Below are 27,618 nucleotides of genomic sequence, written 5' to 3'. Positions count from 1 at the left end.
AGATCTCCCCCGAGAGACCAGACTGGCGTCTGCGTCTGATCTGCCGTGAAGGAGAAACCAGACTGGTGTCTGCGACTGCCGTGAGGAAGAGACCAGACTGCCGCATGCGTCCGTCCTAACGCGAGCTGATCGCTGCGAGGGAGCGTTTCGCAGTGAGGTATCGTCAACTGTCGATACTTGTATGTGTCAATTGTTGCAAGAGATCTCCCCCGAGAGACCAGACTGGCGTCTGCGTCAGCCATGAAGGAGAGACCAGACTGGTGTCTGCGACTGCCGTGAGGAAGAGACCAGACTGCCGCATGCCTCCGTCCTAACGCTTGCTGCAACGCAAGCTGATCGCTGGGAGGGAGCGTTACTGAGTATCGGAGAACTATGCTGTCCGATACTATCGGAAGACCGTTTTCTTGGTGTATCGCTGTGCTTAGATTCTTTTAGGTGTATTTTTTCTGCCCGAGAATCGTAAGCGTCAACAGAGACGAAATAGACCTCTTTAATTCTGACAAATCCGATACATAATGAGCGTCGTGTGCTCTTAACTGAACTATGTAGTGATTGCTGAGAGGTATCGTCAACTTTCGATACTTCTAGCGCGCCTTGTGCGCGATCTGAATTGTGTATCGATTGTTGGGAGAGAGAGAGAGAGAAAATAGGAACCTGCTCCAAAAGTGGGGCATGCCCTCAAAGAGGAAATCATCATTAGAACTGCACAATTTCCGACCGTGACCATGACCACGGTACCTCAAATGGTAGTCCAGCTGTAAACCACCTTCCAGATGGTCTCATCTGTAATGCAAGTCATACTAAGCGGATTACGTCACAGGACTGTGAATTCATCACGAAGACGGACCGAATTCCTACAAGGTAATCACATTCCGCTCTGCTAAGAGTTATGTTACAAAATAGTAACATCACAATGTTTAATGTAAAAAATGTCTCACATGCTCCCTATTAATTACAGTGCAGGAAGAAAGAGCAGCTCGAAAGCTGTACTAGCCCAACAAGAAAAGTTTAACAACAGAAGAACCATTACTGGGTCTGGACAAAAAAAAACTAGCCTATACAATATCTTCGATAGTTGAAAGGCAGCGAAAGCTTTATCTTCGTTCTCAGGCAACACTTGATGTCAACCTTCAATTTAAGCCAGAGCTTGTTGAGGGGAAGCAGAGAGTGCTGCCTGGAGGCTCGCCTCCAGGTGTTGGAACTTTCCCTTTCAAGGGAGTTCCATCACCAGCCACTGTTCAGCAATCTTCCTGGTTGCTGGGAGAATTGTTGGCAGGGGCAGCAGATGTTGGTCACCTTTTCGCATCTACGGGAGAGACTTCCTTCACCTGTTCAGGCTCTCTTGATGGGGACTCCTTCGGCGGATTCGTCCATTCCCCACCCTTCCTCGTCGGGAGCAGTCCTTGTCACCCAGCAGACTCATCTCGTCTCGCCTACAGCTCGCCATTCGCCATCTCGTGATCGTTACTCTCCAGCTTGCCGTTCGCCAGCTCGTGATGATCATTCTCCAGCTCGTCGTTCGTAAGCTTGTGATCATGGCTCTTCAGCTTGCCATTTGCCAGCTCTGGATCGTTGCTCTCAAGCTCACCGTTCAGCAACTCACCATTCGCCAGCTCATGATCGTTACTCACCTGCTCGGGATCGTCTCTAGTCAGCTCTCTTCTAGGTTGCTGTAGTACCAGCAACTGCTTCCAGCACCTGACTCTTTTCTAGCTACTTCTCCTTCCGACGTAAAGTTGCTCTGTGTGAGGATTTGCTTTGGCTGAGACCTTCACTTGAAACAAGCATGCTGCTCTTCCTGGCGAGACTCTCCTCCTTCTCTGGTTATCGGAGAATATCCTCATCGAGATGACATAGATTGTCTTCCCCCAGTCTCTTCGAGTTTCACTACTTCGATAGTGCCTCCCTCATACAGTTGAAGTAGTTTTTCACACGTTCCATTCTTGGAACCTAATCCAGCACTCTCCATCGATGGGCAGGGTTAAGCATAAGTGTTGACCTTGCGCTTGACATAATACCCCACTCGCCTCTTGGAGCTTGTTTTCACTCAAGCAGAGTTTTTGGTTTCCGATGATTTCTTCATCTTCCCCGGGCTTCAAAGAGCCTGTGTATATGATTGGCAAGCTTCTTCATCGGCTCTCCAGTCCACGTCAACGAAGCAGTTCCCGTAATGAATTAAGATCGTATGTAGAGGTACTGCTGTATGACTTTACTGTTATTTGTCATATCCACTAAGCTTTGAACTAGCTTAGGGCTTCCTGTCCCCTGCAGGGAAAGTGTCGACTTCGACTATAGGGATTCAAAGTTTGTATCTCCATAGGGACGGTGGGTAAATCTCTGAGATTACCTTTTTCATCCCTTGGAAATCTGTACTCTGATTTCAAGTTGGGCCCTTCTAGGGTTTAAATAAAACTCTAGTATACTTTATTCGTCTGTAACTGAGATAGCAGCAATAAGACGCAAATACGTTTAGTATTTTACCTTGTAACTAGATTATCAATTGTAGTTACAATCAGGTATGAATCTGATCCGGCATTGAATACACATCAGGGCCCATATTTTCTCCTGTCGGAAAAATATGTAATTTCATCGAAATGATGCCACTCAATGGAGATGTGAAACCAAATCTGATTGATTTGTACAGATTTTGTAAATGCATCCAGTTCACTCGGCACTGGTGTTATCGGTCAAATATGCACCTATATGGAGCAGTGTGTTAATCATCGTTGTGATTTGCACTTGGGGGTAAATGTACCCATGCACCCGATGCACTGGAAAGTCCCAAAGCAGTTCACTGTTCATCGCAGGCTTAGACGACGTTTTTTTTTAAACTACCCGCCGCCACCACAACATGTCTTATTTTATGTACAGTACTTGCTTCGTATAGTGTTGGAAGAAGTTTCGTGAAGAAGCAATTTTCTTAGGATCATGAACTGCGTGTGAGCTGTCAGGATCCGCTCTGCGAATAATTAGGTGAGCATTGCTCTCAGTTATTTTAGGGATAAATTTTGATCCTGAGGTTTTGCCTTGGAAGAGCTGTCCTTCCTTGAAGTCTGAAGTTCTACGAAGATAGACCTTAAGACACCCTAATGGGCATAGGGAGACATCTTCCTTCAGTGGGCAGATTCTCCAAGGACCCCACCTTTTGGTGGGCAGCTTGTTTTTGGCGAGGAAAGGATTCAGTTCTCCCTCTTCTGTGAAGTGAATATGGCCTACATCCCTGATAGGGCCAATATTCCACTAACTCTAGCCCCTGAGGCTATTGCGAACAGAAAATTGACTTTCTGTGTTAGTTCTTTTAGAGTACAATCCTCATTGTTTAGGTTCGAAGCATAGTGCAAGACTTGACCAACGCCCATGTAATGGGCTTTGGAGGGGTTGCTGGCTTGGGTCTAGTGCATGCTTTGGTACCTTAAAAAAGATATCGCTTATGAGGTCCGTCTCAAAGGTGTATAGAAGAGGTCTAGTCAGGGCCGACTTACACATGGTTATCGTAGTGGAAGTCAGGCCTCGTTCAAGTAGGTAAAAGAAGAAAGAGAGACAGAAACCTATTAAAATTTCTGTTGGTCCCCTTGTTTTCACTAGGGTTACCCCTTTCTTCTAAGACAATCCACATTGTCTCCTGGTTGTACTTGATTTGTACTCTACAATGTTGGCCTCATTCTTCGAGATCCCAACCTTTTTGTTCGCTGTTAGGGCAAAAAAATCATGAGATTCAGGTTGTTGGTTCTCGAGGATGAAATGTAACAGCCGACTTCTGCACCAGTTTGGATAAAAGTGGGTACGGCAGAGGAAACAGCCACAGTTTCATTTCTAGAACTAGAGGAAACCAATTGTTTTTGGGCCATTTTGGGGCTACTACAGGAGCTGTTCCTCTGCAGGATCCTAGCTTGTCGAGGACTTTTAGCAGGAGATTGGTTGGTGGAAACAGATAAATTCGATTCCATCCGTTCCAGTCGAGAGACATGACGTCTATCGCTTCTGCTTAAGGTTCTCGTAAGGGGCTACATAACGAGGTAGTTTCTTGTTGTCACTCGTTGTGAAGAGGTCGATCTGCAGTTCCGGGACTTTTATCGAAAATAAAGGAGAATGAGTTTGCGTCTAGGGACCATTCTGTCTCTATCGGCTTTCGCCTGGATAGAGCATCCGCCGTCACATCGGGGAACCCTTGAAGGTGAACTGCTTGATAATTGCCATCTTCTCTTCCTTACCAGGCAGAAGATGGCTAACATCACGTTGTTGATGTGAGGTGAACTCGAGCCTTGTCGATTAGACATACAGTGAGCTCTCGCTACTTCACAGTTCGACCTTCGCGGACTTTTTTCATTAAATACGGCATCCGATTTCATCAGCAAACCACTATTTTTGGGGGAAACATCATTTTATTCTAGAAAATTGCTACTCTTTAAATAGTTAATTGCACATTAAGAAAGCGTGTACTTTTGTTTTTAAATTTCGGGTGTGTTTGAAAAATCGAGTATTGTTGACTTTTTGTTTTACTTTTGGCTGTGATCAGATCAGCTGACGTCTAGCTGCCGGTCTCAAGAATATGCGCGTACGAAGTATTGTTTATACCATTTCTTAATTTATTCAAACCATCTATACAGTTGATATTACATAAGCACCAATGTGTTATAATCTATCATATTTTTTTGTTTATTACATTTAAAACAATCTCTCTCTCTCTCTCTCTCTCTCTCTCTCTCTCTCTCTCTCTCTCTCTCTCTCTCTCTCTCTCTCTCTCTCTCTCTCCATAAGAAATAAAACCTTAGTTCACATATGGTAACTTGAGTTTAAGAATGAAATTAACATGAATATTGTTAGTTGTGGCGATCAATTCCTCGCTTCAGGAGGTACAGGAAACAAAAACACGGCATTCGATTACAACAGCTGATTTTCTCTCTCTCTCTCTCTCTCTCTCTCTCTCTCTCTCTCTCTCTCTCTCTCTCTCTCTCTCTCTCTCTCTCTCTCGTGTTATACAATAATTACAAATAGATGAAGAAACCAAAATCGGTTTTCTTAAAGTGTCAACTAAATACAAAACGAAAAATTATACCGTGTATACATCCATTTCAATCATAGCTTAAAATACGGTATCCGATTTTGTTAGCAAACTACTATTTTTTAGGAAACACCATTCTATTCCAGAAAACTTTTACTCTTTAAATAGTCAATTGCGCTATAATAAAACATGTACTTATGTTTTTAAATTTCGGGTGTGTTTTAAAAATCGAGTATTTTTGACTTCTTTTTGTTTTACTTTTGGCTGTGATCACATCAGCTGATGTCTAGCTTCCGGTCTCAAGAATATGCGCGGTACGAATACATTAACAAAGAATTGTTTACACCATTTCTTAACTTATTCAAACCATCTATACAGTTAATATTACATAAGCACCAATGTGTTATAACCTATCATATTTATTATTTAGTACATTTAAAACCATTCTCTCTCTCTCTCTCTCTCTCTCTCTCTCTCTCTCTCTCTCTCTCTCTCTCTCTCTCTCTCTCTCTCACATCGAACGTAATAGCGGTAACTTAATTTTTCGATGACTTTAAAAATGGCCTAGTACTTTCTTCTTCTTTTACCTTTTTTGCATATGGTGAGGTGGGTACAAGTTGACTTATAACTGAAGTTAGGAAAAGTATTTTGGATATGGAAAGAACAATTATCTTTTGTAACGGTTTAAAATTATCGTAAATTATCATTCTGTCATTAGCGGCAGTTTGCTATTGTGGATTAAACGCATAAGGAAAAAAAAGGTTTCCAGCTTTGCTACGAATTTAGGAATTTATATGGATACTATAAGTAAAATATTTGTAATAACATAATGTTTACTAAATGTTTGTTATATCATTAGTTATCACTTTGAGCATGTGTGTTTAATGCGTTCGTTTGTTTATTATGATCGAAGATGGAGCGTAAACAAATGGAAGGTTTCCGTTTCAGGCGGCGTCATAAAGAAAAACATTATATAAATGGCATTCATTTCATTTATTTGGAAGTTCTAAGAAAAATTAAGTAGAACATTGGTAATAACAAAGTCATCATATAATCAATACTTGGTAAGATTGCTGTCGATGCAAACACTAACCTATACACAGATGTGTAAATGCGTCTGTTTCTTCGTTATGATCAGAGATAAACGTAAACAAAACATTGGTTGTCATTTTTTATTGTGCTATTTGGCGTGTTTAGGAAACGCATGATATAAAATCGCCTTTAATATTTGTGCCTGTTTTAGTTTAGGGTACTGTAGTACATGCATTAAGTGTTCTGTACATTAAAGGGTAGTTTGTTAACAGCACTTTGTAAAGGGAAGGTTTTAAAAGTCTGAATATACATGTTAAATAAATACGTAAATATGGTGTCCCTACTTCGCGGATTTTCAGCTATCGCGGCCGGGTTTGGAACCTATCTACCGCGATAAACGAGGGTTCACTGTATTATTATCACCTCGTTGTTGAGAGCCAGTCTGATGTGGACTGTTCTGCGAGGGGATAGTCTCTTCAACGTCAGGAGGACTGTCAGAGCCTCCAAGATGTTGATGTGAAAGTTTTTTAACTGGAATAATCGATTTCTTGCCCTTTCCTTTCATGCGGATGGCCTCCCCATTCTTTCAGGGAGGCTTCCGTGTTTATCGCCACTGATGTTTGTGGTGGTTGCAAGAGAATTGTCTGTGCTAGGCTCTTATTCGTTGACCACGGCCTTAATGGCGTGCGCAGTCGGGTCGGTGTCAATCTTGTTGATCTCTTTGAGCGTTTGATGCGTATCTTCTCCAGACTCCTGGCTCATCCTTTGGTTGTGCTTTTAGCACCGGGTCTGTCACTACTGCGAACCGGTGAGAGCCCAGCACTCTTTCCTGTTGGCATTTTGAAATCATCTTATGTTGGATTAGTCTCTTGACAGATGCCACTATTTTTCTCCTCTTCTTTAATAGAATGGAGAGGTGGCGTGACTGCAAGTTCCCATGGATTCCTAACCATTGAAACTTGTGAGCTGGAGAAGGGCGAGACTTCTTGTGATTGATCTTGAGGCCCAGGTGTTCCAGGAACTGGACCACCTTTCTACCTGTACTCCTTCGGAACGTAGGTGCTTGACAATCGTGTCCGTTAGCTTTGTGAATACCTTTGGGACTATGTTTAGTCCAAAGGGCATGGCTGTGAAGACAAATTTTATCTTCTGTAGCCTGAATCCTAGGTAGAATGAGAGGGGGCGATTGACTGGTAGGTGCCAGTAAGCATCTGCTAGGTCTATAGGTCTATTGAGACTGTTTACTGTCCTTATGTGTTGCACTGTAAGCATGCAGAACTTGTTGAGTGGAGACAAGTCTGGAATGACTCTGGGTTTGTCGGAGTCTTTCTTGGGAACACAAAACAGCCTTCTCTGGAATTTTCATGGACTTCGCTTTCCTCATTACCTTTTTCAAGAGTTCCGAGGTATATTCTTCCAATAAGGGGGTGAAGTGTTGGAAGAATTTTGGAAAGGTGGAATTATGTTCCATAACCAACCAAGTCCATTCATAATTTGGCTGTGGACCCAGGGATCGAAGGTCCAACGATCCCGAAAGTGGAAAGTCTGCCTCCTACCTGGAACCTCTCATTGTTTAGAAGTTCCTGAGGATATGTTTCCGTGACAACGTCCTCCTCCACCCTCGGGGGATTTCCGGATGATCCTGTTTTTGGGCCCTTACCTTAGTGGGGCCGAAAGGTGGTCGAGTGCCTTTCAAAGCCTGGGATTAAATACAGGTGACTGGCTACCAGCTGATGAGAGACCATCTGGAAGGTGGTTTACGGCTGGACTACCATTTGAGGCACCGTGGTCATGGTCACGGTCGGAAATTGTGCTGTTCTAATGATGATTTCCTCTTTGAGGACATGCCCCACTTTTGGAGCAGATTCCCATTCTCCATGGTGGCTTTGGTAATGACTTTTTGGACCACTTCCTGTGGGAAAGGGTCTACGCCCCAGATACATGATGAAATCAGTTTTCTGTTTCGTGTTTCACCATTGTTGCAGCAAACACATGCTCTCTACCAGTCCTTTTTTTGACCTGAGAAAAGCCTACAAATCCTACACAAGGGTGGGACGTTATTAAAGTCCTACACACATTTCTAAGCAGTTCTGATGAGACAGGGAGGCGGCAAGACTATCTTTCGTCTCCTGTTCCCTTCTCAAAGGATGGATTGGCAACTTTGGAAGGTTCTCATTAAATTGCTGGCCTGCTATCTCCGGATCCAACTTCGAGACGGAGAAGGTTAGATGTACCTCTCTCCACTTCTCCTCGCAGGTGGGTATAGCTAAAGATAATGGTTTGCATTTTTTTAGGATTGGGCAGGGTTTTCCCTCTTCGACTGCTCTCATGACACAGTCTAGGGCTTTCCCCGAAAGGGGGAAGGCTCAGGAGGAAGGAGCAATGAAGGTTGGATGCTTCTTGCTCAATGCTGAGACTTGGAGTTAGTATATCCGGCCCCTTTCTGGGTCTTGGTAAGGATGGCTTGTGCCTTGTCATATTTGAGGACAATGACTTTTTTCGATATAGTCTCCTCGCGGGATGTAGGTTCATCTCGCAGTCTCACGTAGCAATCTGGGTACGCTGAAAGCTGGGCCAGAATTGAAGCTCTTCAAGGGATTGGACCCCAACCTCTAGGAGATATAAAGCTTCCCATTCAGCATGGGCATGTGTTCCGTCTACCTCCAGGTGTTGGTTCGGAGCAGTGAGGGAAGTCAGATATTTTAAGGGGCTTGCGGAGCCCCTGGAAGCGCCAGGGCTTTTCCTTCCCTGTACCTCTCTCTTCATCTCTTTGAGATCTTGCTTATTCTCCTCTCGTTCCTTCCTGAACAGTGTCGGCATCTGCTGGATTGACTCTAGGAGTGTTTCGCTCCTGCTGACCTGTCTAGCCAGTTGGGGAGTTGAGGCTGAAGAGGTTGACGGTATGAGTTGATATGCCAGCACAGTGAGCTGAGGGACCTCAGTCAGTGTCGAAACGGATCCTTCTTCCTCCATGGGTGGTTGAACCACTCCTTATTCAGGGCCTTCTTGCAGTAGGTCCTGTCCGGTGTCAGTGGACACCTTTGACATCCGATCTTGGTGGATGTCCAAGGTTCGCAGTGCCTGTTGATATCCATGTCTACTGTCCGTTGGATAGAGGTAGGCTGGACCTGTACCTGAGGCACAAACATATTCGATTGAGCCTTAGGGAACAGTAGGCACTTAAAAGATTTGTTAGGTAGATAAGGTCCCGGAGAATTCTTTTATAAGCCTCACTCACCTTTGGTGGGTTTCCCTTGCTGTATCCCCTGACTCCGTTGTGTCAGGGATATCTTTTACAAAGCCGTCGGTCAGCAAGGTCAAGCGATTGGGGCGACCCTTCGGGTCCCAGAACCTCAGGGATCCAGATACGATGCAGCAGGGACATAAAACCTGTACATCGTATGCCCACAAAAGTCCTTACTCTTGTGGTTGCAGAACACAATTGTACACTTCACCATCAGCTCCTATAAGGGAGAAAAGGGTGAATGAGTACTATGTTGTTTATATCATTGATATACAGTGAACCCTCGCTACTTCGCGGTTCGACCATCGCGGATTCACCACTTCGCGGATTTTTTCCATAACCCATATATATACAGTAACATATATATATATATATATATATATATATATATATATATATATATATATATATATATATATATATGTATGCATGTATTTATGTATATATGTATGTATGTATATATGTATGTATGTATATATGTAGGTATGTATATGTGTATACATATATATATATATATATATATATATATATATATATATATATATATATATATATATATACACACATATATATATTTATATATATATATCTAAAGTAGGAAGATGTGATGTAGTTCTAAGGGAATAGTATGAGAAATATGTGTGGGTAATAAGCAAAGCTCTACCTCCAGTTTGTTTCTTCATTATGATCAGAGATAAATGTAAACAAAACATTGGTTGCCATTTTTTAACGTGCTTTTTAGCGTGTTTAGGAAACACGATATAAAATTGCCTTTAATATTTGTGCCTGTTTTAGTTTAGGGTAATTTAGTACATGCATTAAGTGTTCTGTACATTAAAGGGTAGTTTGTTAACAGTACTACGTACAAGGGAAGGTTTTAAAAGTCTGAATATACATGTTGAATAAATAGGTAAATATGGTGTCACTACTTCGCGGATTTTCACCTATTGCGGCCGCGTCTGGAACCTATCTACCGCGATAAACGAGGGTTCACTGTAATATATACTTAAAATACGGGTCCCAGTACCTCAGGGATCTGGATACGATGCAGCAGGGGGCATGAGACTTGCACATCTTGTGGCCACAAAAGTCCCTACTTTTGTGGTTGCAGAACAGAACTGCACACTTCACCTTAGCTTCCTCTTGTAAGGAAAGAAAGAATGAAATGAGTGCAGGGTAATTTATCTCACTGATAAATGTACACATGCATAAAATAGTATACTTTACTATTATTTATCATAGCTTAGGATAGTAAGCTAGAAAAGAAGTAGGAAAGACACATATCTGTGTTTCCCTTCCAGGCAATTGTTGTGACCTCCTACAATATTAATATTTTTATTTTCCTTATTAGGGAAAATACAGAGTGGAATAACTCTCCTACATAGAGCCGGAGTCAGTGGATACTAACATTAACTCCACCACTTGTAAAATATTAATACTGACAGGTAATCATTGGTGTTCCCATGATCTAAGATTCATCAGAATGTTGAAGGAATACTTCACCTCAACATTTTTTAAACGGTCTCAACAATGGACTGTAAAAGGATACATAGAGTATGTTGGAAATTTCATACTACTGTATCATTATATACTGTAGTTTTCTAACTGCTGTATTGTTATACTGCAATAATACTGGCTACTGTATTGTCTTATACTGTAGTTTTGCTGGTATGCTACCGGGTTAGGCTAGTACCTGACGGCACTAGCTGACAGAGAGAGAAAGAATGGAGAGAGGGACTACTGTTGTATTATAGTTTAGTACAATAATTAGGGGTGTAGGGACTACTGTCTCTACTGCCTCTTTCCAGAATGAGGATTCAAATGGAAGGGGAGGAATACATTGATTCTAGCTTCCATCCAGCCACAATTTCTGTTGTCGGCTGTACTGCCGGTTACAGGGTTTGTGGATGGCAGTCCAAGAGAGGACTGAAGAATACTCAAAAGTATAATGGGTTTCCCACCAGCAGCCGTCAGGGCCGGCTCAACCTTTCCCGGAGCTTAGCTTCCGTTAGGGAGATGGTCGAAGTGGCAACCTAACCGCCTTTGTAAGAGCCCGGCTGGTAACCCAGTCAGTCCGGTAAGTAGGGTATTCCTTCGGCGGATGTTGGATTCGTCCGCTCCCCTTCAGAGGGAGAGTCCATCCTCCAGCCTCTATTCAGCAATTTTCTTGCTTGCGGGAAGAATCACCAATGGCAGCAGAAGTTGGTCTCCTTTTCCTGTCCATGGGAAAGACTTCCTTCACCTGTTTGGTCTCCCTTTCAGGGGATTCCTCTGGTGGTAATTGGACTCGTCCATTCCCTACCATTGCTCTTTGGAGCAGGCCACATCGTTGGCAGTCTCGTCTCGCTAGAAGACTCGGCTAGCCCATCAGTCTTGTCATGCCCAATGAACTCGTCTGCAACTCCCAACAGAGATCCCGACAGAACTCACTCCACGACACGATTTACTTTAACAGCCACATGTGGACATCTTTCAGAAAGCTGTGGCTTCGCTGCGTCTTCACGCCTGGATACTATCCAGCTCCTTCTCAGAGAGAGCCTTTTCCACAGCAAATTGCAAAGAGGATGTCCAGATACCTGCGTAAATCTTCGGCTTCAGTCTACCAGGCCAAGTGGATTGTCTGTGGTTAAAGTCATTGAAGGGTTATCTCTCCCTTTGATGCCACAATACCAGTAATAGTGGAGTTCTTCGTTTATCTTGTGGAGGAAAGCAGCCTTGCCTTTAGACCGAAAGTAATTAAACTTTCTTCTACGACAGCATCACCTCTCATATGGAGTTTCGAGCCTACCTCCCCTCACTCGAAAGGGAAACCTCCTTCACAGGGCCTAGTTCACCTGACCTCGATAACAGGTCTCTCTATCGTGTTGGCTACGGCCGAGAGAGTCAACGAACCCCATGTGCCGCCTTCAACATGTCTCATTCACGGCGATGGGCCAGGTAATACTGTACTTGACTTCATTCCTGGCAGCTCAGATCCCAGATTCAAGTCCTTTGTAGCGTGGCCTATGATCCAGATCAATGGCTATTGTGCCAGGGAGGAACTTGAAGTTCTACCTCAAAGAAACTACAGGAGCTAGCATCCGAGTGTCAGTACTCTTCGTCAGCCCGGGGAAGGTCAAGAGAAGGATCACCATGAATAGGTCAGCTTGGATTCGCAGGATCATTCCCCTTATTGAGGAGACGTAGAGCTCATAATGTTGGGGGTGTGATTACTGTATGTCCCAAGCATTTATGAAAAATACTCTCTGAGAGAGAGAGTGAGTGTGTGTGTGTGTTTGTTACGGTAGCGAACATCCTTCAGGCCACAATTTTAATTGTATAGTAATGAAATTTGCAGGGATTAATCGTTATGAAATATAAAAGCTGGAAATTATTAAATTTTGGAAGGTCAAGGTCACGGTCAAGTGACTGATCATATTTGAGTGTATGAAAATCCATGCCATTTAGTACATGCTAGTGTTGAAGGTCAAGGTCAAGCAAAGTGTCGAATTCCAGTCATCAACCATGCGGAAACAATTTTAATTGTAAAGTAATGAAACTTGCATGGATTTTGAACTGTTGTGGAAAGAGCTGAAAATGATTAAATTTTGGAAGGTCAAAGGTCAAGGTCACGGAAGAGCACAACGTCCATATCACGTAATCAGCCATAAGTTTGGACATCCTTGTCACAGAAACTTCAAACTTGATTCATATTAGAGATAGTAGGTTTGCCAGGGCACCAGCCACCCGTTGATATACTACCGCTAGAGAGTTATGAGGTCCTTTGACTGGCCAGACAGTACTACATTGGATCCTTCTCTCTGGTTACGGTTCACTTTCCCTTTGTCTACACAGACACAGAATAGTCTGGCATATTCTTTACAGATTCTCCTCTGTCCTCATACACCTGACAACACTGAGATTACCAAACAATTCTTCTTCACCCAAGGGGTTAACTAATGCACCATAATTTTTCAGTGGCTACTTTCCTCTTGATAAAGGTAGAAGAGACTCTAGCTATGGGAAGCAGCTCTTCCAGGAGGACACTCCAAAATAAAACCATTGTTCTCTAGTCTTCGGTAGTGCCATAGCCTCTGTAAAGTGGTCTTGCAGTGTCTTTGGTTAGAGTTCTCTTGCTTGAGGGTACACTCGGGCACACTATTCTATCTAATTTTTCTTCCTCTTGTTTTGTTATAGTTTTATATTTCATATAGGAAATATTTATTTTAATGTTGTTACTGTTCTTAAAATATTTTATTTTTCCTTGTTTTCTTTCGTCACTGGGCTATTTTCCCTGTTGGGGCCCCAGGGCTTATAGCATCCTGCTTTTCCAACTAGAGTTGTAACTTAGCAAGTGATAATAATAATAATAGTATGTAAACCTACGCCAATTAATACATGTTAAGGTCAAGGTCAAGAAAAAGGTTAAATTCCAGTCATCAACCATATGACCACAATTATTCTAATCCTAAAGTAATGAAACTTAGGTAAACAGATTGAAATTATTAAATTGGGGAAGATCAAAGGTCAAGGTCACGGACGAGCAAGATGTCCATATCGCGTAATCACCCTTAAGTTTAGACATCTTTGTCACAGACACTTCAGTCTTGGTTCATATGATATTAGAGTGTATGAAAATCCACGCCAATTATTATTATTATTATTATTATTATTAGTATTATTATTACTAGCCAAGCTACAACCCTAGTTGGAAAAGCAAGATGCTATAAAGCCCAAGGGCTCCAACAGCAAAAAATAGCCCAGTGAGGAAAGAAAATAAGGAAATAAATATATGATGAGAATAAATCAACAATATATCATTCTAAAAACAGTAACAGCGTCAAAACAGATATGTCCTATATAAACTATTAACAACATCAAAACGAGATATGTCATATATAAACAAGAAAAAGACTCATGTCAGCCTGGTCAACATAAAAACATTTGCTCCAACTTTGAACTTTTGAAGTTCTACTGATTCAATTACCTGATTAGGAAGATCATTCCACAACTTGGTAACAGCTGGAATAAAACTTCTAGAATACTGTGTAGTATTGAGCCTCATGATGGAGAAGGCCTGGCTATTAGAATTAACTGCCTGCCTAGTATTACGAACTGGATAGAATTGTCCAGGGAGATCTGAATGTAAAGGATGGTCAGAGTTATGAAAAATCTTATGCAACATGCATAATGAACTAATTGAACGACGGTTCCAAGGATTAATATCTAGATCAGGAATAAGAAATTTAATAGACCGTAAGTTTCTGTCCAACAAATTAAGATGAGAATCAGCAGCGGAACACCAGACGGGAGAACAATACTCAAAACAAGGTAGAATGAAAGAATTAAAACACTTCTTCAGAATAGATTGATTACCGAAAATCTTGTAAGACTTTCTCAATAAGCCAATTTTTTGTGCAATTGAAGAAGACGCAGCCCTAATGTGTTTCTCAAAAGTAAATTTGCTGTCGAGAATCACACCTAAAATTTTAAAAGAGTCATACAAATTTAAAGAAACATTATCAATACTGAGATCCGGATGTTGAGGAGCCACCGTCCTTGACCTACTCACAATCATACTTTGAGTTTTGTTAGGATTCAACTTCATACTCCATAATTTGCACCATGCACTAATCCTAGCTAAGTCTCTATCAAGGGATTCACCAACCCCAGATCTACATTCAGGGGATGGAATTGATTCAGAGTAGCATCATCTGCATATGCAACAAGCTTGTTTTCTAGGCCAAACCACATGTCATGTGTATATAGTATGAAAAGTAATGGGCCAAGAACACTACCCTGTGGAACACCGGATATCACATTCCTATACTCACTATGGTGCCCATCAACAACAACCCTTTGAGATCTAATACTTAAAAAATCAATAATAATGCTAAGAAACGACCCACCCACTCCCAACTGTTTGAGTTTGAAAACAAGGGCCTCATGATTTACACGGTCAAAGGCAGCACTAAAATCAAGGCCAATCATACAAACTTCTTCACTACAATCAAGGGATTTCTGTACAGCATTGGAGATTGTAAGAATGGCATCACATGCTCCAAGGCCTTTACAAAATCAAAAATTGCAAACTAGGGAGTAGATGATTATCTTCAGCAAACCTATTAAGACGTTTTGCCAGAAGACGTTTAAAAACTTTATTACATGTAAAGTTCATGGTCAAAGTTCGGTCACCAATCATAAGGCCACAATTTTAATCGTAAAATAATGAAACTTGCAGGAATTTTAAACTTATGTAAAGAACTGGAAAGGATTAAATTTTGGAATATCAAAGGTCAAGGTCATGGGCAAGTAATATGTCCATATGACGTAATCAGCCTTAACTTTGGACATCCTTGTCATAGAGACTTCAAACTTGGTTCATATTTGAGTGTTGAAAATCCATGCCAATTAATACATGTTAAGGTCCTAGTCGAGCCAAAGGTTGAGAAATTATCTTCGCGGCGGAGCTCAGCGCTCTACTTAGTGCCTCTGTGGTTTTCTTATTTTTTTCACTTCAATGTCCATCTCTTCGAGAGTGTCATCTTCTGCTCTCTTTCTACAACACATGCATGAAGGCCTCATTTGAAATAATTATTATATAAGCTGAGGATTCTAACTAGAGGCAATGATATTTAGTTTTAGTGTACACAATTTTTTAACACATTATTAATCGATAATATATCCAAGGTCCCTAAAACAATATTTTTGTAAATTATGTTTCCCATAAAACTTCACATCTTAGTAAATTGTATAAAAATGTCTGTAAAACTTTTAATACCTATTCTAGAGAAAATATATTTTGTTCATTTATACAACACTGCTTTAGTATTAAAAGTCCCTATGCATCTTGAGCATCAACTTGAAAGGACTTCATGACTGGTTGATGGATCACCATGGACTTTTGATTCTGATGGCTTAAGATATGCTTATGGAAGACTAAAGAACTAGGAATGCATATCCCGAGAATATGGAATGAGAATACTTATTCCAAGCTTGAATTCACAAATCATACTTGCATAACATAACAGGTCTAAATATGGAAGCCTTGATGGTAAATCTCAAATTTTTTGTGTTCATATGGACAGGGATTTTAGTAAGCTCTGGATTTTAATATAATGTCATCATGTTATTGTGAAGGTCAGGGAAATAAGGTGATAGGTTTGATAGTCTTTTTATGTCATTATGAGGTCAGAGAGAGAGATCTAACAATACTGTATTTTAAATTAAGCATGAAAATTAAGAGAGAATATCTGATTACACCATCGTAAAATTAATTTTAAAAGTTTTCTACTAGTAGCACATATTTGATTGATTGATGGATTTTCTAACCTGGCGTTAGAAATATGCAAATTTATAATAATTTTGTATAAAAATTATGGATTATTTTGTTACTATTACAGTAATTATTATTATTATTATTATTATTATTACTATTATTCTGTAGTCTTTGTTAACATGATGTGGCCAAACGAGCCCAACAGGGAAAATAGCCCAGTGAGGAAAGGAAACAAGGAAAAATTAAATATTTCAAGAACAGTAACAACTCGGAAACAAAAATTTCCTATATAAACCATAAAATCTTTAACAAAAGAAGAGGAAGAGAAATAAGATAGAATAGTTTGCCCGAGTGCACCCTCAAGCAAGAGAACTCTAACCCAAGGAGGTGAAAGACCATGGTATAGAGGCTATGGCACTACCCAAGACTAGAGAACAATGGTTTGATTTTGGAGTATCCTTCTCCTTGAAAAGTGCTGACTATAGCTAAAGAGTCTCTTCTACCCTTACCAAGAGGAAAGTGTTGTGGTGGCCAATGTGGTAATGTCCCTGACTGGTGAACGCCAGACTGGGGTTCGAGTCCTGCTCAAACTTGTTAGTTTCTTTGGTCGTTCCAACCACATCATCCTTGTTGGATGGGGGTTTTGGTGGAGCCTATAGCTCTATCTGCTGAGTCATCAGCAGCCATTGCCTGGCCCTCCCTGGTCCTAGCTTGGGTTGAGAGGGGGGTTAGGGCCCTGATCATATGTGTATATGGTCAGTCTCTAGGGCATTGTCCTGCTTGATAGGGCAATGTCACTGTCCTTTGCCCCTGCCATTCATGAGTGGCCTTTAAACCTTTAGTAAATGACAATGCAGTAATTAACCTCTTGGGTGAAGAAGAATGATAGTATTGGTACAGTAAGAGTTAAATTTAAGATTGGCTGTACACGCTATGGGAACTTGAGCGCATATGGTTTCCTATTCACCACAACGCTCACCTTTATTATAGCACCTAACCCACAGCTGCCAATTGATAAGAAATAATTTGGTTACTTATGCGCAGGCATGGTATTTGTTTAGGTCGATGAATAATGCTGTTTTGTTGTTCTCTTTTATACAAATTTTCAGTCTTAACTGTATCTACTTTATGAATTTCATATGCTTACTGTATCTTATATAATGACTAACCCCCAGAAAACAGTATTGATTTTAAACAAGTTTAGTATTATGGTCATTCTTGCAAGTTATTTACTCCATATTTTATTTATATTTTTGACTGTAGGTTGGGTTAAAATTTATTTGAATTCACCCCCCTGAGTACATTTATCGCAACCATTGGGAAATTTAATTCTCCAGTCGTCATGATATCACGTTAGGTTGGTTAACATTGAATGAACGTTGAGTTAGGACGAATTCACTTATTATTCAAACGTTATAAAACCGACTTTGTTAATGGTGAGTTGAGTGCATAAAACTGTATTACTGATATTTTGTCTTGTAAGAAATATTCATGTATGAAATAATTTGGTCAGATGTTTAATGTTGACCAGTAGACATTCATGAAACTTCTTCTGTGTTATACTTCATATGTTTTTCTTCCTTACAGATGAGTCGTTTAGAGCTCTCTGAGATTCCCCTTGAAAAGAACAATGAGGAAGGGGAATTGGTCGTTTTAGATGAAGCTGCCCTTGACGAAATTGATACAAAACAATTAAAATATCAAATAACAGTCTTGGAAGAAAAACTCGCCCAATCCAAACCTAATTTAGCAGCTGTTCATGAATACCGAAAAAAGGTAAGATATATTTTTTCTGGTTTTGTATTTAATGATGATATATGATGTGGTTGCTCCCAAAATATCGTAATACAAACAAAGAGCCCTATAGTTACATGATCATGTTAAATTACAAATCAAACACTTAGCTACACTTTTCTTACACTATATTGACTTACCTACACATTTCTCACAGTATATTGTTGTGTCTAGTATACAGTCAACACTTATTATCTGCTGTTTAAATATATTTGGGAGATCTACATATTCCTTAAAGTAATATTTTTGGGTCTCAGAAAAGCAGAAGAGTATTTATAATAGTAAAAGTGAGTGTACCTTGATTAATAAGAAACAAATGCTATTTATTTCTATGAACCTTCCATAATACGATTACCCCTAAAACCTAAAAAAAAAATAAATTTTCTTTCCTTTCAATATACTTATGCCTCTAGTAAAGTAATGAGACAATCTAGCAGTTGATGGAAATACTGATGTCTTAGGCAAGCCATACTGTCTTTGCCTTCAGTCTCTGCATTGGTATCAGCTTGTTGACAAGCCCCAAACTCCAGATTGTTCATAATTAGATTTTTTAATGCTTTTAGAAAGATGTCTTTTTTCTGTATTTGTTTGTAACTACTGCATAGATTGTTCAATGGAATAATTTCGGGGGGACTATGATCGGCCTTTTCTTTGTTTCTCGTTTCAGAGACAGTATTGTGGCTTAGATAACTGTTGTGATGAGTGCAAAAGTTTTACTGTTCCTCTTGTGTAAAAGTATATGCTCTTACATGAATACAAATCATAGTCTTTTAATAGCAGTACAATTTCAATGAAATTGGAAACATCTGTTAAGATTTATATCAAGGTGATGGTAGTCAGCTGGAGAACGGTGTGTAAGGACACCCAACAGGTCACTGAGTAGCCACTCTGATTTCAGCTGCCGAACAGTACAGTACAGATGTACTTCTCAGCATCCTCATATCTAGCTGTTTTAATTAGCCCAAATAACTTTTGGTTAGGATAGAAGGGCACATCCTTTTATCTCCCTTCCTGGACAATCTTCTCTCCCTCTTTTGGGAGAGGCAGAAAAGCGGTGCATCCCGAAAACTATCCCATACCAGGAAGGAGTATCCATACACAGTTCCTACTACTGTACTTGTACTGGGGGAGTACTTGCCGAAAATTATGGCAGTGAGAAAAAAAAAGTATGCACAACTCTCAGTCTTGTACCATACGCAGCTCTCTTGACAGTACCTGTGAATGCTGTTACTTCTCTCTCAAAAAAGAAGACATCATCAAAGGATGTGTAATCAGCTGCAGCTGTACATCTCCAATCAGTGTCTCCTTGCATATGCTAATACTATGGAACGTACCCAACCTGAAATCAGTATGTGGTACAGGTGTTCACACACCTACTAAATTTCTCAATCACATAGTAGATCCAGCACACTGTTATAGTTAGCAGGCTGCAGCATGGTATAGCACACAGACTTACTATTGGGTGAGTGACCCCTATCCATGTTATTAATCAACTTACCCCAGGAAGCTCTATGATAAATGAGCACCACCCCATGTTTTGGTTCTGGGCAAGGGGACCTGACAAGCAACATGTACCTCAGATGAGATTTTTCTGTTACATTTCATTGAATTACAAAGCATAAGAGAATATAGTGATATGAAAAGGAATTATTTATTCTAAAAAACTAACTTATTCTACCCATCAGTGGATCATAAAAAATGTCAAGGTTGAAAATAACACCTAAAGATACACCAGCAATTACAATAGATTTATTTATATATATATATATATATATATATATATATATATATATATATATATATATATATATATATATATATATATATATGTATATATATATATGTATATATATATATATATATATATATATATATATATATATAGTTATATATATATATATATATATAGTTATATATATATATATATATATATATATATATATATATATATATAAATATATATATTATATATATACAGTAGGGTCTCGAATTAAGCGTGTTCGCATTACACGATTCCCCTTTTCCGCGATCGCTATTTTTCAAAAATAAATTTTCTGTATCTGCGAGGCTGTTCAAAGTTCGCGAGTCAAGCACTACAAAATGTATCAAATCTATTGTCTTTTTAAGTATATTGGTAGCCCTAAATACGGTGATTTATAATAAATGTTACAAAACAATATCAACATTACATTTCATTAACATAATTTCATAATGAATAGCCTATTTAAGGATAAAATTCCACATCAACAATGAAATCAACTGTTAACTGTGCGAGTCCAGCTGACAAAATGTAAACAGAAATGTGGTTACGTTCTCGGCAATCTTTATCTTTCTCCAACCTTACGATAATTGTAATGGTAGTGTTAATGATGGTATATTAAAGCATTATTTTTGTTTAGTACAGTATATTTAAAAGCCTTATTTTTCCCTCTGGGCGTTCAAGGTTTTCACGAGTAGACTGGGTTCGTTTATCGACAGTGAATAGCCTAAACTTCGGTAACGAGTCGTCAATATTTTGTCATATTTTAAACAGTATACATTTGATTTGCAAACATTGATTTTGTAGAGTAGACGGTAAAATAAAATCTAGACAGAGAGAGAGAGAGAGAGATTTGATGGCAGAAATCTCTCTCTCTCTCTCTAAATCTAGAGAGAGAGAGAGAGAGAGAGAGAGAGAGATTTGATGGCAGAAATCTCTCTCTCTCTCTCTAGATTTTATTTTACCGTCTACTCTACAAAACCAATGTTTGCAAATCAAATGTATACTGTTTAAAATATGACAAAATATTGACGACCCGTTACCGAAGTTTAGGCTATTCACTGCCGATAAACGATAACAAACCCTTTAATGCAAACTAACTGTATCCTTTGATATTCCTCTATATTTATCACGAATTCCTTCTATACCTCCTCAGACACTCTTATTTCAAATATCTAAATTATTCTTATCACAACTAACACCATCTAGTCATTTTCATTCCATTATATCTATTATTCCTCTGGATCTTATTCCCTTTCCTTATTCTGTTTATTCGATGGGATTCGTTTTTCCCTTTACCGTCTTTCAGAATCTATTTTTAGCCACTGGCAACCAAATCCCCCCTTCCCCCGTCTCCTACCGTCTCCCCTGCGAGTCCACCCAGCCTATCTCATCACTTCCCCACCTTCATCCTCCCCTCTTCTAGGTCTGTAACCTTCTGCGTCATAATATCTCTCTCTCTCTCTCTCTCTCTCTCTCTCTCTCTCTCTCTCTCTCTCTCTCTCTCTCTCTCTCTCTCTCTCTCTCGTTATACAATACTTACAAATAGATGAAGAAACCAAAATCGGTTTTCTTGAAGTGTCAATTAAATACAAAACGAAAAAATTATACCGTGTATACATCCATTTCAATCATAGCTTAAAATACGGTAACCGATTTCGTCCGTAAACCACTATTTTTTAGGAAACACCATTCTATTCCAGAAAATTTTTACTCTTTAAATGTCAATTGCGCTATAATAAAACATGTACTTATGTTGTCAAATTTCGGGTTTGTTTTAAAAATCGAGTATTGCTAACTTATTTTTGTTTTACTTTTGGCTGTGATCACATCAGCTGATGTCTAGCTTCCGCGCGAATACAATAACAAAGAATTGTTTACACCATTTCTTAACTTATTCAAACCATCTATACAGTTAATATTACATAAACACCAATGTGTTATAACCTATCATATTTATTGTTTAGTACTTTAAAACCATCCCTCTCTCTCTCTCTCTCTCTCTCTCTCTCTCTCTCTCTCTCTCTCTCTCTCTCTCTCTCTCTCTCTCTCTCTCTCACATCGAACGTTATAGCGGTAACCTAATTGTTCGGTGACTAAAAATAGGCCTAGTACTTTCTTCTTTTACCTTTTTTGCATGTGGATCCATAATTGAGGTGGGTACAAGTTGACTTATAACTGAAGTTAGGAAAAGTATTTTGGATATGGAAAGGACAATTATCTTTCGTAACAGTTTAGAATTATCGTAAGTTATCACTCTGTCATTAGCGGCAGTTTGCTATTGTGGATTAAACGCATAAGGAAAAAAAAATTTCCAGCTTTGCTACGAATTTAGGAATTTATATGGATACGGTAAGTAAAATATTTGTAATAACATAATGTTTACTAAATGTTTGTAATATCATTAGTTATGACTTAGATCATGTGTGTTTAATACATTCGTTTGTTTATTATGATCGAAGATGGAGCGTAAACAAATGGAAGGTTTCCGTTTCAGGCGGCATCATAAAGAAAAACATTTCATAAATGGCATTCATTTCAATTATTTGAAAGTTCTAATAAAAAATAATTAGAACATTGGTAATAACAAATTCAACATATAATCTATACTTGGTAAAATTGCTGTCAATTCAAAAACACAGATGTATAAATGCTTCTGTTTCTTCGTTGTGATCAGATAAACGTAAACAAAACATTGGTTGTCGTTTTCTATTGTGCTTTTTAGCGTGTTCAGGAAACGCATGATATAAAATCGCCTTTATTTTGATAATTCTGGATTTTCAATCATACAACAAGCTAGTCTATAGAGTTATGGTTTTGCTATTCACCAGTTGTATTATACAATAGATATGACAAACATTAAAATTTGTCTGTATTTTGGGTTGTGTTATAATGGGAAATATATGGTGTTTACACCTATCCTGGTTGTAATTTTAACCATTTTTCAAGTTATTAGAACTTTAAAGTATATTAAATGTTTTATTTACTTACAAAAACAATTTGATATTGTAAAGAAATACTGTATAGTACAAAGAAAGTATTGGAAATGGGTAGTAAACACATTTGAATAGGCAAATTGCTGGTTGCCATGGCCGCAATGGAATTATTTCTGTTAGTTGTGTGTTTCGAAATTCGCGATTTTCCATTTACACGAGGTCATTAATCGACCAAATTCTCGCATAATTCGGGACCCTACTGTACATACATACATACACACACACAGTGTATATACAGTATATATATAGCTAGAAAGCTAGAAATGGAGTGAAAAAAAATTGACGGGTAGGTTGCTGTTTGCCACCATGATGTGTTTCGAAATACACGAATTTCCAATTACACGAGGCCTTTCATCGACCAAATTCTCGCATAATTCGGGACCCTACTGTATATATATATGTGTGTGTGTTTTATATATATAATATATACATACACACATACATACACACACACAGTGTATATACAGTATATATATAGCTAGAAATGGAGTGAAAAAAAAAATTGACGGGTAGGTTGCTGTTTGCCGCCATGATGTGTTTCGAAATATACGAATTTCCAATTACACGAGGCCTTTCATCGACCAAATTCTCGCATAATTCGGGACCCTACTGTATGTATATATATATATATATATATATATATATATATAGTATACAGTATACAGTAATACTAATAAGTTACAAATGCTTTTTATAAAAGGAGCACCTGAAATCAAAATACACTCAATCTGTGTAGTGTGAACCATTGAGACTAGTTCTTCAGAAAGGATAGACTCCTTCCCACTACCCTGAACTCGCAAGTGCGTGCCTGTGCCGGCCCCTCCAGCTTGCCTTAGTCAGAAGATAGCACTCTGTTAATGACCACAAGAAGCCAGAAAGATTGTGTTTTTGGAAGTCATCATCTTTTGCCTTCCTGGTCTAATGAACAGGTTCTTTAACCTTGGCCTAGCTGATTGGGTCCCTCCTAGGATTGTCGGTCACTTTCCAAAGGGAGAAAATAATAAGTCAGAATCATGAATAGCAGGATCCTGAGATTTGGCTACAAAATCTAGTACAAAGGAGAAGAGATCTGACTCCAGTGTTTTGTCGAAACAGTGCTGTAATGAATAAAGTATGAAGAAAATAAACCAAAGGATTACAGCTGAAAACTTACAGAAGCTGAGGAAATATGAAGTTTTCAATATTAATCTTACCCGATGATCATGTAGCTGTCAACTCCGTTGCCCGACAGAAATCTAAGGTCGGGATACGCCAGCGATCGCTATACAGGTGGGAGTGTACACAACAGCGCCATCTGTGAGCAGGTACTCAAGTACTTCTTGTCAACAAGAACTCAATTTTTCCTCTGCCGTGCCGCCGGCAAGACCTACTTGGATACGCTGTTGATTCTGTAGTTGTTTTTCACGATTTTGGTGATGTATTCGCTCTAGATTTTAGCCTTCGCTATTCAGGAAGCTTTATCGTTAGCTTAGCAAGCTTTTTGATTTAATTTGGATTAATTGTTAACGAACTTTGCTAGATTTTGGAATTCCCCCTTGACTATTTCTACAATTCAAGATGTCTGACCAGTCTCAAGTCCCTAAGTACAGGCAGTGTAGTGTTAGGGCTTGTACTAGGCGTCTTCCGAAGGCCTCCATAGATCCTCACACCGTTTGTTCCAATTGTAGGGGTAAATCCTGTCAATTGGAAGATCGATGTGAGGAATGCGCTGGGCTTTCGGAATTCGATTTTAACGAATTCCTTAAAAATGCACATAGGCTAGAGAAGGATAGGATCAGGAGGAGTTCTTCTCGCTCTGTTGATTTTTCCTCTCCCCATGCCCCTCAACCTTTTCCTTCCCCTGTAGTGGTGACTCCCGACCCTGCTACTAGTGCTCAGCCATCCATGGCGGATATGATGCGTGCCATTCAGGCTCTTGGTGACAGAGTGGAGTCATTGGCTAATGACCGTAATCAGCTTTTGGCAGATGTCAAAGAGCTGAAAGCGAAAAGTGCAGTGGGAAGTGTTGTTAGTGCAAGTGAAGTGAAAAGTGTCAGTGTCAGTGTTGCGCATGAGGGTACATCTGTTCGTGCCAGTCGTCCTCCCAGTCCGGGACCTCTTGCAAGCTCCCAAGCCCAGGGGAGAAGCAATGTCGAAGGACCAAAGGGTTCGGCAGGCCTTGATCAGCGTACGGATGTACCCTCAGTGGTTGCGGACGTATCTGTCAGAGATCGTCCCATCCACAAACAGACGAATGAGCCCCATCATTCCTCGTCTGTGGAAGAAGTTTCAAGGAGGAAACGATGGACCAAGGTCTCACGACCTCTCAAGCGTAAGGTCCCTTCCGAGCGAGTCCAACGGCCCAGGTGTAGCCACTGGGTCAGTTCGGATTCGCCGCAGTCTTCCGAAGACTGCACACCTCCCAAGAGAGGTAGAGTGGTTCCACAACAGGCTACTACTCCGTCTGTTGCTGCACCAACCACGGTAGACCCTAAGTGGTCCATACTGCAGACTATGCAGTCTCAGCTTGCTGCGTTCATGCAAGAGTATCATGCTGAGAAGGTTGACACTGCACCTGTTAACCTACAACCTGCCACGGTTGTGCGCTCAGCAGATACTGCGGCTGCCTGCTCCCACACTCCACCTGTGAGAGCTCCACCACCGATGCGCAGTCCACCCTGCCAGACGCATGTTCATGCTGCACCTTCCGTTGACATACTTGAGCTACCGCATCAGCAGTGGGAAGGTGCGGTAGAGCTGCCGTGTTTTGACACTACGCGGCATGCTCCGCAACCCATGCGGCATGCTCCGCAACCTACGGCAGTCCCTCCCACGCACCAGCACTCTGCTTTTGTTGTTGCCAGCTCGCAGACTGACCAGCAGCGGCATGATGTTGGATCCGCAGCAGCTACGCATGCACCCGTGCTGCCGGATTCAGCCGTTCAGCTTTCTGCCCCGCCTTTGCCACTTCCTACTCAGCTTTCGGATGATGGAGTATCGGATGACGAAGCTGCACATTTGGATGAACCGCACTCCGACTTAGAAGGGCCCAAGTCTACACCTCCCTCCTTAGACTTTCGTAAAGTCCTTGCCTTGTTCAGGGACTTGTATCCTGAACAGTTTGTGTCTGCAACCCCTCGCTCTCCTCCCTCCGAGTTTGCTCTGGGCATGCAGTCTGCTGCTCCTGCCTTCACCAAGCTTGTCCTCGCACGCTCATCCAAGAGAGCTTTGAGGGTTATGGGAGAGTGGTTGCAGTCCAAGAAGCAACTGGGAAAGACTGCTTTCATCTTTCCGCCTACCAAGCTTGCTTCCAAATCTAGCGTCTGGTATGCCACGGGAGAGGAACCCGGCTTGGGAGTTCCTGCCTCTGCCCAGGGCGACTTCTCAAGTCTGGTTGACTCTCCCCGCAGGCTGGCTATGAGACGATCTAAAATTTGCTGGTCCTTTTCTGACATGGATCATCTGTTGAAGGGAGTCTTTCGTGCTTTTGAGATCTTCAACTTCCTCGATTGGTGTTTGGGAGCGTTAAGCAGAAAGACTTCCCCTTCGGATAAGGACTCTGCCATGCTTATCATGTCTAGCATGGACAAAGCCATTCGGGATGGGTCTGGTGAACTTGCGGCTTCGTACGTGTCGGGAGTGCTTAAGAAGAGAGAACATCTTTGCTCCTTCTTGTCGTCTGGGATCACTCCTTGCCAGAAGTCCGAGTTGTTGTTTGCTCCTCTCTCCAAGTGTCTGTTTCCGGAGGAGCTGATCAAGGGGATGGCTGCCTCGCTGATCCAGAAGGATACCCATGATCTGATGGCATCTTTCGCACGTAAGGCTAAAGCTTTACCTTCCGTGCCTAGACCTTTCCGTCCTGCAGCAGTGGACACTCCAGCAACTAGGTTCATCCCGCCCTTTCGTGGCAGAACCTCCAGCAGAGGAGGTCCCCGTGCCGACAGTCACCGTGGCAAATCCAAGAAGGGTTCCAAGTTCGCAAAAGGCAGGATCTGACTGCCTTCCTCTCCAGACAGCAGTGGGAGCCAGGCTCAAGAACTTCTGGCAAGCTTGGGAGAGCAGAGGTGCAGACGCTCAGTCTGTGAAGTGGCTAAGGGAGGGGTACAGAATTCCGTTCTGCCGCAGTCCCCCTCTAGCAACATCTCCCATCAACCTCTCTCCCAACTACAAGGAGAAGGACAAGAGGCTAGCGTTGCAACAAGAGGTGTCGCTCTTGCTACAAAAGGGAGCGGTAGTCATAGTCCGGGACCATCAATCCCCGGGCTTCTACAACCGTCTCTTCCTGGTAGCGAAGAAGACAGGAGGTTGGAGACCGGTGCTGGACGTCAGTGCTTTCAATGCTTTTGTCACCAAGCAGACGTTCACGATGGAGACGACGAAGTCGGTCCTAGCAGCGGTCAGGAAGGAGGACTGGATGGTCTCGTTAGACCTGAAAGACGCGTACTTTCACGTCCCCATCCATCCAGACTCCCAACCTTTCCTAAGGTTCGTCTTTGGAAAGGTTGTGTACCAGTTCCAAGCCCTGTGCTTTGGCCTAAGCACGGCACCTCTTGT

At 40.9% G+C, this 27,618-nt stretch overlaps 1 protein-coding gene across 2 annotated transcripts in view; it reads left to right on the top strand.

The window, feature by feature from the left end:
• Nucleotides 1–27,618, top strand: part of glu (structural maintenance of chromosomes 4-like protein gluon) — a 134,272-nt gene that overhangs the window by 62,413 nt on the left and 44,241 nt on the right. For both annotated transcript variants that reach the window (XM_068344913.1, XM_068344912.1), the window contains exon 6: nt 18,124–18,312. In XM_068344913.1, coding sequence (XP_068201014.1) covers nt 18,124–18,312 — 189 coding nt within the window. The remainder of the gene's footprint in view (nt 1–18,123; nt 18,313–27,618) is intronic.

Source organism: Palaemon carinicauda, chromosome 21 (genome assembly GCF_036898095.1).
Source record: "Palaemon carinicauda isolate YSFRI2023 chromosome 21, ASM3689809v2, whole genome shotgun sequence".
Taxonomy (NCBI): domain Eukaryota; kingdom Metazoa; phylum Arthropoda; class Malacostraca; order Decapoda; family Palaemonidae; genus Palaemon; species Palaemon carinicauda.
The sequence above is the reverse complement of the archived record's forward strand: the minus strand, read 5'-3'. Positions and strand labels throughout refer to the sequence as shown.